General features: G+C 33.0%; 1 protein-coding gene across 1 annotated transcript; it reads left to right on the top strand.

The window, feature by feature from the left end:
- The first annotated feature begins 578 nt into the window (after nucleotides 1–578).
- Nucleotides 579–1103, top strand: LOC127081447 (uncharacterized). Its single transcript, XM_051021695.1, has one exon. It carries the CDS (start codon nucleotides 579–581, stop codon nucleotides 1101–1103), a length of 525 nt encoding a protein of 174 aa, XP_050877652.1.
- Nucleotides 1104–14006: the final 12903 nt, after the last annotated feature.

Raw genomic sequence — 14006 nt, 5'->3', positions numbered from 1 at the left:
GATGGCCCAAAATTAGATTATTATAAACAAGAACACCAAAGCATCTATACAAAATTTAGAGATGTAAATTGGTCAATGGTGTGAACAAATGGCAACACAAACTAGTTCAAGCTGGGGCTTTATCAATAATACCCTAGATAACCCTAAAAATGAAACGCGCAAGGCCATAAAGTTGAGAAATATAGTGGTGATTTCAAACCAAAACATGAATGAGGAAAAGAAAGAATCTAGTGAGGTTGCAAAGAAGAATGGAAAATAGGTAGTAGTTGAAGAGGAGGTCGAGAGAGGTTTTAAGGGAGAAAAGTGAGGAAACTAGTGATGTGGAAGTTAGAGGATATACATTCTACCAATTCATTGATAAGAACTCACCCTTCCGAAGAACCAAAGAACAAATCATGAATGAAACAAATCCATAGCTATCTAACTACATTAAACCACCTTACCAGATTCTAAAGAAGAAACCTAAGGAGAAGATGAAAGGTAACGAATTCAGAAATTTCATGGAGATGCTGAAGAAATTATAAGTCAACATTTCGTTTCGTGAAGCTCTTGAAGAGATGCATGTTTATTCTAAATTCATGAAAGAGCTCTTATTGGGAAAACGTAAGTTGAAAGATTATGAAAACATCTCTTTAGAGAAAGAGTGCAGTGCCATCATCCAAAGGAATCTTCCACCCAAACTCACTGATCCAGGTAGATTCATTATTCCTTGTTCTATTGGTTCACTAACTATTAGCAGTGCTCTATGTGATTTAGAAGCTAACATCAATCTGATGTTGTTGTCCATGATGAGGAAGTTAAAATATGGTGAGCCGAAACCAACTCATATGATGCTAACATTAGCGGATAGATCAATCGCATACCCTTATGGGATTCTTGAAGATGTTATGGTGAAAGTCGATGACTTAGTATTTCCAATATATTTTATGATTCTATACATGCCGGAGGATTCTGAGATACCATTACTCCTTGGAAGGCCATTTCTGGGAACATGTAAAGCTATTATTGATGTAGAAATGTGGGAGTTAGTATTGAATTTCAACAATGAAAAATTTGTCTTTAACATGTTTGAAGCACTGAAAGCTCCTAATGTTACCAGATAGAGAGAACAGACAAGAGATCTAACAAGTATGGCATTAAGAACCAGGTGAGAAAATAAATCCACGTATGAAAAAAAGGTTATTATATATAAATATCGCTTGAAATACTTTATAGGTAAGTTAAAGACTAGAGGACCATGTCATTTCATTGTAAACAAAGTCTTTGCATATGTTATGGTAGAGATCAAAGATCCAGGTGATTCCGACACCCTTATTGTGAAAAGAGAATGGTTAAAACATTTTTTAGGAAGTGAACACGCATCGGAGAAGGCACCTCTAATTTTCGCAGAGACTTAGACAAAAAAGTCAAGCTAATGACCTTAAAGAAGTACTTAATTGGAGGTAACCCATCAAATTTTGTTTTTATCGCAATTTAGAATTTCATGCATTTTAAATTATCATTGATTTCATTTTGCAGTTAACTGTTTGTTAATTTTGTAGCATGCTATTGGAAAATAAGAGGTTATGATGGAAAAATAAAAAGGAAAGAAGTAAAAAAGATCAAACATGGAAAAATTGAAGAAGAAAGAAGAAACAAGTTCTGGAGTCAACGCGCACGCGTTGAACTCTCATCGTGGCATGATGTATACAACACTGGCGCGATAGGACCACTGAAGATAGTCTTTGGCAAAGATAGGTTAAAATGACTATGTTGGGGCTATCGTTAGGCATTGCATTGTGATGCACTATAATGCAAACGTAATGGGCTGCAATCAACACTTATAAAAAGGCTATTTTGGAATTTCATCCGTACACCTAACTTTTCTACTACTTTCTACTTACCTTATAGTCACTTTCTCTTATTATTTTAGTGCTTTTCTTATCTTAATTATCTGCATGGACATGACCCCTAAAAGAAGCCGACTCTCCCCAACCTCAACTTCATCTAGAAACCCTCCTACTCAAGATGCTCCAATCTTTCTAAACTACAATCACAAAACACCATGTCAAGAGAGCTTCCTATGTTCAAAACATAGAGAGGTATGAAGAATTAGTCACCATACTTGAAGAAATAGGTTGGATGAGGCTTAACAACATAATCCAGGAAACTAACTAATCCATTGGGCTAGAGTTTTATGCAAATGTTGCCTTGCATCCTTTCAACGATTACACATCTCATGTGTGAGGTAAGAGTATTAGTTATACTCTTTATACTATTAATTATCTTTTTCATTTGCAACCTCCCATTGAGTGTATTGTCCAAAGGAGATGGAACCTCACTATGAATGAGGCAAGGTGTGAGGAGATGATAAACACCTTTTGCCAACCAGGGGCATAATAAATGATTGTTAATGGTAAACCATTAAGGCTTAAGACTAGCCAGATGCTTTCTATACCAAGGGCATAGACATCATTTTTTGTGCAAACCTTAGAATCTGCTTCCAACTAATCAGAGTTCATTATGAAGTAATATCATGCGCTGATGTATATCTTAAATATGTTGTTTCTTACAATTTTGATTTTCTACCTTACCAGTGCTATTATGAAAAAGAAAAGAAAAAGTGACCAAAAAAGAATGAAAAAAAGTGATAATCATGGAAGGTCCCTTGCAGATTGACATTTGATAAAGAAAAGAGCAGTCGAATACTTGTACCCAATCTCTAGATAACTCAGCTAGTAAGGTTTGAGCCAAATATTCTACTATTCGTTTTTTCTTCTCATGGGAGTATTTGTACATTAGTTATTTTCTAGATTTTGCATTATTTCTAATTTGAGTCTTTTGGTATGATAAATACACACCGAGATAGTTGTTTGTGAAAACTCGGAGCCCTTTTAAAACACCCTGTTTTAATATGATTACATCCCTTGTTAACCAAATTGAGCCTTAACCATTCTTTGAGTGACATAGCCTTTATTAGATAACCATTTGACTTGAAATATGAAATCTTTCCTACCTCTTTGGAGTTAGGTAGAAATATTTGTTTTACTCGTCTGATGCAAAAGAATAAGTTTGGGGTTTCTCTTGAAAGTTATCAAATTTTAAGTTTAGGGTCAGGGTACTAGAGAAAATTGGTCAAAAAGAAATAAAAACAAAAACAAAAAGTTAAAAATGACTTTTTTTTAAAAAAATCTAAAAAAAGAAAGAGAAAAATGACCAACTTAATGAATTATCTAGTACCAATCGAATAAGAAAAAAGTTATATGGGGGGGGGGGGGGGGGACTCTGATAACAATGGGAAAACTAGGTACGTAATTTCAAAGGTTTAAGCCTACTATCCTAAATTATTCTACCTTAACACAAGCCATATTACAACCTTGAAAATACATCAAAATCGTGTGTTTAAATATTACTTTCATTGATTTGGTTAGTAAGTTTACAAACTCATTGTCAAATGCTTTTGTATGTTAATTGCGTGATTATCTTATCAAAAATTGAGTGCATATATGTGATATGAGAGACAGGTTGAGTACATGTATGTTTTGAAGAACTTTTCTAATTTAGTTGGATTGAAGTTGAGAATATAAGTGTTGATCAACAAAATAAGAAAGGCGGTGTTCATTGGTAAGGGTAAGCATTTTAACTCTGATAAAAATTTAGTGTGCAGACAGGTTACTTAAAGACAAGAAACAAAGTAAGTTTGGAGTTGTGATGACAGTCGTCATTACATTATTTTTACTAGCAAATTTGGATGAGTGCGTTTAAATAATGAGAAAAAGTCATGCTAAAGTGTGAAGAATGAAGCAAAAAATATTAAGAGAGGAAAATATAGGACTTAGAATTCTGAAGAAAAAGAGAAGAAAAAAGAAGTTTTTGCCCCTGGAATTCACGTGCGTGCGATGCATACCATCATGGCGCGATGCATGCCATTGTCTCGTAATGATGTGTTACTCTGATACACAGAAATTGTTATAAATAGGTATTTGGTGTACTTTTTTAGGGTTCCGAATTTGATAGAGAAAGTGACAACTTGGAGTTCTAAAGTGATGATTTTGAGGGTTTTGGAAGCCATTGATGATCTTTATATTCCTTGATTGTCATGTTCTCTTCATTTAAACTCATGGTAATTGTAATATTCTGTATGAGTATCTAGATTCCTTAGACTAGGTTTTTTTAGACAAACCTTCTAGTGCTTGTTGGATTATATGGCTATGTGATGTTAATTGAATTATTTTATGTTATTGTTATTATTTGATTGTCCTTGATCTTAATGCTTTTGATGTATTGACAAATGGATAAATTGAGATCAGATGAGTAAGGGTTTCTGATAGTTAGTCTATTGATCCGATCTAGGGTAATTATTCAACTTAGTAATTAACTAGGAATAGGTAATTATAAGTTGTGCCTTTTGAATTAACAAACCTAGAACATATAATTTAACTCTGAATTGATCTAAGGAATTAAGGAATTATTGTGTAGATTAGTGAGGTGTACACCAAAGAATTGGGTGCAATGACCGTGTTAATTCCTTGTAATACTTTAATTTATTATACATTTGATTAATGCACAGTTCATCAACAAGTATGAGTAGGGGAGTCGAAAGAAAATCTAATCATCTTTAGCTATTGAATTTTATTCCAAATATTTTCTCGTTTAATTTGCTAACCAAATCAACCGTGAAACCCTTCATTGTTATTTACTTAACTTCGCACCATCCTTACCTTGTTTAAATCCAGAATACCCGTGGAGATGAATTTTATTTATTACTTCCACAAGACTAGTACACTTGCTAGACTTGTAACCAGTTCCTAGGAAATGCTAAATTCTTGAGGATTAAGCCAATGTTTTGTTGGGATTTTCAAGCATTCTTTTGGGTCAAAATTTCTCCAATTTTCTTTAATCTTCAATCTTAGCCAGCTAGAACTTTGTTATGGCCTTTTGGATCTTTTGATCAAACATCTACATCTTTAGGCATATATGTTAAATAATAGAAAATAAGAAATAAAATTACCAATTTTCCCAGGATAATCACCTTTGATATGTATTATTAAACTAAAAAACAAATAAAATAATTAAATATATTTTATAAAAAAAAAATAAAAGGAGATACTACATACCAATTATGATTAAGGTCATCACAACTCCAAACTTGAATTGTTGTTTATCTTTAAGTAATAAAAAAAAGGAAATACTAATGAGTGCCCCTAGGGCACTAGTTAAGAGATTAAAAAGGTAAGTTGAGCATTTTTAATAGACGAAAAATACATGTTTTTTTTCTAAAAATATGTGTATTCAATGGATTAAAAACATAAATAATTAACTGTTTTAAAGAATCTTACATGTATTTAATGAACTAAACATATAATATTTTCCCTATTTAGAATTATTAACCAATTCCCCTAGGGGGGCACTAGTTAGTATGACCCATAAAAATAAGCCTATTTACATAACCAGACAGTCATGTGAACAAAACCTTTTGTGACTTAAAATGTCTCCTTCCTGGTTACCATTAACAAGCTTGGATCTTTCTTCCATTCTTGAAGTTTTCATATAGAAGATTCCTTTTATAAGGACTTTCTTTCTTAGTTACATATACTTAACTCTCCCTTCACACTCACATTCACTTTAGCGATTACAAAGTAATCACTCAATCACATGTATTATAGTTATATAAATTTGTAATATTCTAAATATCTAAAATTAGAGTAACAAATATACATAATTTTTAGGGCTTTTTGAGTTGTAACTTGGTTAGAGTAAATGGTGGTCATATTTGGATAAGTAGATAGAGTGTGAAGTTAGGTACTCTCCTCTTTTGACACTTAGTTTTTATTTATCACTTGGTAGTGCTTTTTGTACAAATATTTAGAGACTCAAATTTATATATTTTTTATTTATCTACTCTTTATTTATAAGTGAACCTATTAAAGAATCTCTCTCTCTCTCTCTCTCTCTCTCTCTCTCTCTCTGTGTGTGTGTGTGTGTTGTATACCTTTTCATTGGTAATTTCTTTTCAAAGTCTCTTTATTCAAGATGAGAATCACCATCACCCTAAACTTAAAAGGATGTTATACCATGAGCAACCCCAAAATAGAACTTATACCATGATGATATCAAATGCTCCTGCCTAACTCCAAGAAAGTTGGGTTAACTTTTTATTTAGGTCATTGACTTGTAATTCAGTTTAAAACACATAAATGAATACAAGTTGGAGAAGATTTCAAAGGATAAAATTATTATATGATTAATAGGGTGGTTGAAAACGGCTTTGAGTACCAAATAACGTTTATGTGGTATACAATGCTACAATCATTTGACAATAGAGAATACATGAAAATTCAAGAGAGTTAAATTTTGCAAGGAACAAACTTATTGTACAAGAAAATAAAATTGTTTGGTTGATATATCTCACAAGTATATATTGTCAAAGAGCAAGGTTGGTGATATACAAAAGTTGATTGCCGAAGAACTTCTCAATCTTCTTGCTTTGAATTTTATATCATTCATACTTTCTTGTTTCTTGAGATAGGTAGGACATTAAGCTCTAATGTGTCCAAAACCTTCATACCCATGACACTGAATTCCTTTACCTTAATTTGATCTCTCTTCAGTTCTTATTCTTCTCTGGAAGTTGTAAGACCCTAATTTTGACCCTAAGACCCCTCATGCCATCTCATCAACTTGGCATTAACATTGGGATCACATCTTGGTATCCTCCTCACCTATCATCCATTGGGTTTGTATTAGGAGAGATCACCAAGCATTTGTGATTGTATCATACTTTATTTTCTTTGTTTACTAACCAAAATACCAAAAGTATGTCTAGTGTAGGTTTGTTTCTTTTGTAGGTAGTGTGTGTATCCACATGTGCCTTATTAAGTTCACAACTAGGGTTTGACACTCTCAGTGCAAGGTACCAAGCAAGAAATGGTCCAATTGAGTTCTAAGCATCATATATGGATCCCCATGTTCTTCATTTTTTATTTTGATCAAGAATTCATCATTAGTTTGAAGCTTGTTTGTCAAGGAAGCCTTAATTCACCTGGGTATCTTGTGTGCCTTCCTCAACAAGTTTCTTCAACATTTGGTAAAATATATTATGGGATACTTAATTGAACATCATATTAAGCATATATTATTCTCCATGATCCCCAAGGAGCAAAATAACTTCAAGTTTGCAAGTTGGTTTAAGGAGGTTGACCAGAAAAGTCAATTGGTCAAATCTAGGGTTCCCTAGACCCTATCTCCTACAATTTTTGTCATATGAAAATTATTCCAAGAGACAAGTTACTATATATGACATTCCAAACAACTTTAATGTTGACATCAAGAGCTAATTTTTCTTGGAAAGTCATTTTTTATGGTGAAAGATTATATGTCATTTTGTCTGTGCTCTAGATGGAAGGTCAACTTCCAAGAAAAATAACGTGCTCAATTTTTATGATATGAAGATGATCCAAGTTTCTATATCTATTTAAAGATGTATTATACAACTTTTATTCTTTGATAAAGGTCAAATTCCACTTGCAAGGGTATGTTCCATGAGGAAAGATTATAGGTCATTTTGGGTCATTGCCATTGAACATGCATTTTTCCTCAACTTCTAAAATCCATAAGTCCATCATGAAAGATCTAAATGGTGTCAAATTTGTGACCAAATTGAATATGATTTAAACAGCTATAACTTTGTAGAAGGAACCAAAGTCATTTGAAGCTCATAGCAAAAGTTATTCAAGGTGGAAAATGGGTCATCTGACTTATAACTTAGAAAATGTTCAAGTATGTTTGATTCCTCTAGCTTCAACACCAAAATTCATCATGATCCAAGATTCAAATTGAAAATGTTCCAACATAAAAGTTATTCCTCTTCATTCTAGCTTTCCAAAGAGTCCAAGATCATTGCATTTGGACAAGTATTGAGGGACTTGTGCATGGTTCCTTTGTTTTGGCAATTTTTGCACTCAAGTGATTAATTCCTTTTGCATGCTTCCATGTTATGACTACAACATCAATTTCACACGAATTGGAACTATATTGAATCATTGTTTGGGCCTAATTCCATGCCCATGCACCCATGCACAACATTGCTATTTTTGGCCAAATTTTGAAATGCTGCAAAACTGTATTCCATAGCTTATAAATACATGTGCACTGCCTCAAAATTGGAGGACCCTTGCCCAAGCCTTGATATGAAAATCTCCTAACTTCCGTTGATAGAGCAACCTTGAAGATTTCTTTGAAATTGAGTTTTAGTTCACCTTTTGTTTTTGACATAAAACTCCAAGGGTTCACAACCATTTTCATCTCAAACATCTCCTTCAAGCAAGAGGAAGCAAGGCCAATTGAATTTGCATCAAGATCTAGCTCAGAATTCATCACCTGAAGGTGAAATTTGTCAAACTTCAAGTCTTCTATTCTCTCTCATTTATCCATAACTATGCTAGATTTGTGGTTGGCTAAAGTCCTACCAATGTAGGTAACAAGATTGAGTTGCTTTGAGGCCAAATCGAAGCAACTCAGTGTGCACACCTCATTTTTCAATTCCACATATCTTTCCGTATAGTGAGAATTAGAAGAAATGGAAGTCAGATTCGAACTCATGGCGTTTTTCTCTTTAAAATAGTGTATGAATCTTTCCTTTTTGTGAACTTTTTTGTGAGACAGTCCAACAAGGGTGACCGGAGAAAAGGATCGGAGATAGGGCTTCGGTGGTGCGCTGGATCAATCCAGGCCATCTGATCTGGTTCCCACGTTTTAATCTTAGTCATCCAATGCAATTACCATGTGTGCACGCGTGTTAACTGATGACCACGGTGGATGATACGCGCTTGGCCATCTGATCTGCCACCTCAATTAATGAGGGGGATCTGATGACCTTTTTTTTTATAATTAATTTATTTTTCTATTTTATTATTTTAAACAATCTTTTCTTATTTAATTCATTATAAATCCAATTTTAATCCAAAAAATATGGGACTTTCACCAAATAATTTCAAATAATTTCCTCTTCCATTTTCTGAAATAAAATTATTTTTTGGATTGGATTTGATATTTTTAGTGAATTAAATGATTTTTGACTTGTTTTTAATTGATTTTAAATACTTCTAACTTTCAAAAATTTCCAAAAAAAATAGTCAAAGGTCTTTTGACGTTGCTTGACCTATGATAAATCCCTTGGCCATTTCTTTGGTGATTTGGAGAGATTTGAGGTTTTTCATCTTTAAAAAAGCATTTTCATTCATTTAAATAATTGAAATTAAATTGTTTAATTGCATAAAATTATATTGAGCCAGTTGTTTGACTTTGTGTTGACTCCTCTTCTGTTTGTCCTTACATCTTGGTTGAATTGGACTTCAATTTGATCAAAACCATTGGATTTAGGGGGTTGATGAAGTTTGAACGTCATCCCCCAAAATGAATGGATGGTATTGATCAAATGAAGTTCATCCCTTAATCAATTTGGTATTTCTTTTCACTTTATCTTCTCATCTTCATCTCTTTCTTCCCCAATCATTCATTGACCAATGACTTCTCAAATATCAAATGCTAGTTGATTCATATATGACCTTTTGTCAGATGAATCAACATGGGCCTAATTGAGATAGGTCCATCCCATTTTATTTTTGTGTGTGGTATGCTTTAAGAACATGGTTCATTGTACCATGTCTCTATCATGCATTAACACCAATATTTTTATTGCCCGACCTCAGATAGTTGTGACTTCTACATAAGTCTAATTACGATTGCTTAATATAGAGCTAAATTTGTCCCAAAGGCATAACATTTTTGTAAGTGAGATTGTAAGTCTCCCATTCCTCATGGTATTGTATGAAGATTTAACCTTTTTTTCCATTTGTGAGAGCTAGTGGCATACTTGTTGATTTATCCAAGTTGGAGCCCTTCTCATGGGTGATGTATTGGTTTATATCTTCATGTTTGTGAGTGGATGATTGAGTGTTCTCCAAAGAATGACTTAAAATAACTTCTACTTCCACTAACATTGACTAACATCTTTTGTATTGGCTTTATTTTAATTCAATTTAAAAGTATGCACTTTATCATCCATTTCCATTTCCATTTCATGCAACTTGTTTATGTTTCAGTCATTTTCACTTTGCTCACTTGAGCCATACTTTGTGCTTGTATTATATTGTGCTTGTGATTTTGTTTGGTTTGTGGTCTTATGACCTTAAAATACTCAATAACAACAAAAAAACCCTAAAAACTACATTGGTGGAATGTTGAGCTTCTATCTGAGACTTGATCTGAACTTTTGGGACTTAGAATAGGCAACTTCCCTATGCTATGGAGACTTGGCCAATGCCATTATTTGAGATCTTTCTTGGCCAATGCCATTCATCTGATACAAGCCTAGAACAACTCCATTGGTTTATCTGTTACACTTTGTCTCTTTGCTCAAGCTGTTATTTTGACCTTATTATTTATATCTAATGATTGTCTCTATGAGTTTGCCACAAGGAATATTCGTCTGATACATTTGAAGACATTGAAAACTACTTGCTTTTGGAGTGCTTGCTTGGATGTTTTGGCTATCTTTATTCGATGCCATTTGGTCTTCATATTAATTGCTTAGATGATTATGCTTATTGGTTACTTAAAAGGCCAAAGGAAATGGGTTTCTATCTGACATTCTTATCTTGTGGATTGCTTCCTATTGGTTAGATCGTTTCAACTCTAAACTTTTAAATATTGTCTAGGATAGTCCCTTCATCTCCTCCCACTTCTTTAATTTCAAATCTCTCCCTCACTTCTAAACCTCCTTTTCTTGTGATTTGAAACTTAGACATGTTTTAATGGGTAGAAACCTTGGTCTTATGCCATTGAATTTTTCAAAACATTTTCTTAAATCAAACTTGTAGATAAACTTAACCATATTGACTTTAACCTCAAAAGACAAAAAGAGAACATTTTTCAAAACATCTAATCCTTTTGGCTATTTTGTGCCTTTTTCTTTTAACTTTTTCAAAAGAGAGCATTTAAATTTGAGTTATTTTTGGTCGATATATAATTCTACCATTCCATGATATTTTGATTGTAAGTTTTTCCATTTATTAGGGGTTAGTGGCATACTTGTTGATTAAATCCAAGTTGGAGCCCTCCCTCTTAAATGTTGTAAAGTACTCATTATAGGTGGATGTTTAGTTGAGTATTCTTCCTTTGATAACAAAAGATCTTTAGGCTTTTGTTAAAATCAATCCACCCATTTCTTTGAAATTTTTACCACGAACTACGAGGTTTTGATCCCTCATTTTTATGTTGGTACGTAGGCATAAGACCGAAGGTCTTGTCAAATACAAAATTGTATATAATTGAATTCTTTTCTCATCCCCTCATTCCTTTTTTATCAAACATCATTTTCAACTAAAACACTTACACACAAAAGGGCTCCCTAGGAGTACCTAGGACACTTTGGGTGCTAATATCTTCCCTCTATGTAACCAATCCCCTTACCTGCAATCTCTGACATTTTATTAGTTTTGATTTGAAAACTTCTTATCTTTGGGTTTTGTTCGTACTTTTTCCCTTTTTCTTTTGAAATAATAAAAGCGTGGTGGAGACTCTGGTTTCATTGATGTTAAGCTAACCAATAGCTCAGTGGTCACGAATTTATCACTACAGAAAGAAAGTGGTGAATCTGTTGGGGAGTAGTCCTCAGTGGGTTTAGCCTATTTTTTGTGTATTATATTTATTGATTATTGATGTTTGTTTGTATATATTGTATGTGTGATACTTTCTGTCTATTGTGCTTGGTGATCTCTGTGTGGTGGGATAAGTTCTAACCCGAACTTGAGTGCAATTCAAGATAGAAGGGTGGTATAGTCATGTTGGCTTTGAAGGAGTAGTCCTGAAAGAGTTGACATGAGATCCCCCACTCAGTAGAGACCTCTTTAGAGTTACTGATGTCACGCGAGTAAGTCGTGGATAGGCATTACTTTCTCTGATTTGGGGGTCTGAGAAGCTGGGGACCGTAGAACATTTAACCCAACTTGGCCTATTTAGGACGTAGTACGGAGATTGTTCAAGTGTATACTTGATAAAAGTTGTTACGTGATACTACACTCAGACGAGTTTCTCTTGAGAAAACTATGGATTTATCAGTCGGTCATCCTAACCTATAGTATTCGATAAATGGGATCTTGACATTGGGAACTTTTTAGAACATGATCTATAGGTTTTTATCCTTAGTACACTTCTTTGGGATGGTTCTTAACCTGACTCCATGCTCGTGACTCACATCAAACCCTTTGATTCTTGGTTGATCAGATCAGTCTCATCAATATCAATGGAACTTGGATGTTGATAAGGTGAAAACCATGATCCACCAAAATGGATGATTGATCTTGATGATGACTTGATCCATCCCTTGACCTTTGTTTGTGTTTGCCTTGTGTGTAATCCCTTATGTGTGATTGTTGCATTCATGTATACATGCACATCATATCATTCATCACATAAATAACTTCCAACAAATTCTATTTTCCATCAAGCTTCACTTCCATGGCTTGTTTTTCAACACTTTCCAACATTGTTTCAAGCCCAAAAACTTATAATTTAATCCATGAGTTTATGCCATTCAAAATTTCTTATTTTCAAAATAAAACCACTTCCCAAAAGCACTTAAAATCATGAGATTATTCACTAAAAATACAAGCCAAAAGTAGTAGAAAAATCAAGATAAAATCATTCAAATTCATGTTAATTATTAATGACCATTTTCCTTACATTCCAACTTGATACTTTTGCTAAATTCAAACACTTCTACCTCTAACTACCTATGCATTCACAAATAATACAATTACTCATTTAACCCTTAACTACCATAACCACCAAACTAACACAAATAACCTCTAAACAAACACAAATTTCATCTTTCATTTTCAATAAAATTTTCGTTCAATCCTAACCATTCTTAATAATTAATCCAATGGTTAAAATTGGTGATCCGCAACTAAGGCTTAAATTAATTTTTCACCATTGATAAACCTCTTACTTGGATCATAATTCAAGGGTGATTATTCATTTACAAAACCTATATAAACATGTCATTTTTCACATTTTGGGGGATTAACTAATCTAACTTATAAAATTCACAATTAACCATCATTTTTCCACAAGTTTTTATTCTCAAATTCTATCTCTTTTCTTCACTTCCTCACCATCACCAAAGTTCATCTTCATCACCATTTCGAACTTCACATTGAAGTTCTAAAATAGTGGAACTTAACCACAATCCAATTTCCACAAATCATCAATCAATAATTCAAATTATCAATCAACGCGTCATACATTATCATCAACAATAATCATCTAAAGTTCATCAAGAATCATCAACAATCATCATCCAAAGTTCATCAATTCAAGCTTATTCAGCAATATTCTACATATAAGATTCATCTTCAACATTCATTCATCATCAAAAATAATCATCAAGCTTGGAAGTTAATAGGATTAAAGGAGCTTATTCTTGAAGTATTATGGGTTTCTCTTTGACATTCCAATTTTCAACATTAACCGGAGAAAACCTCCGCTCTGTCGGTAATCCTTCATCTCTTTCACACTCTTATCGTGGTTTATTGGATCTTTTCTTGTTGATAATTTAAGCTACTATTTTGAAATAACTTATTGGAATATTCACTTATTTTTCATAAGACACATAAACTTGAAAATAATGATTTCTTTAATTCTTAACTATTAATAACATGTGAATATATCATTAAAAGCGATTTTTATCCATGATTCTGAATATGTGATTACTTTTTCACGAATCATTATAACCAATATGAATCGATAAATTATTTATACACTTTATTCTTCAGTTTTCCGCCTGATTCTTCAAAATTCGTGGCTCATTTGTAAAAATCGATTGCGTATTTGGATTCCTTGCGAAACATCGAGTTTGGTAATATATAATTTACATATTATTTGTTGGATTTAATAATTTTGATAGATTAAATTCATGAATGTATGAACAAATAATGAAAAATGAGTAGTCAAACCAGAATGCA

The sequence above is a fragment of the Lathyrus oleraceus genome, chromosome 5 (assembly GCF_024323335.1).
Source record: "Lathyrus oleraceus cultivar Zhongwan6 chromosome 5, CAAS_Psat_ZW6_1.0, whole genome shotgun sequence".
NCBI classification, from domain to species: Eukaryota; Viridiplantae; Streptophyta; class Magnoliopsida; order Fabales; family Fabaceae; genus Lathyrus; species Lathyrus oleraceus.
The sequence above is the reverse complement of the archived record's forward strand: the minus strand, read 5'-3'. Positions and strand labels throughout refer to the sequence as shown.

Excerpts from the sequence above, each read along its gene's own strand:
- LOC127081447 (XM_051021695.1), top strand. The coding sequence starts at position 579 with ATGAAAGAGCTCTTATTGGGAAAACGTAAGTTGAAAGATTATGAAAAC.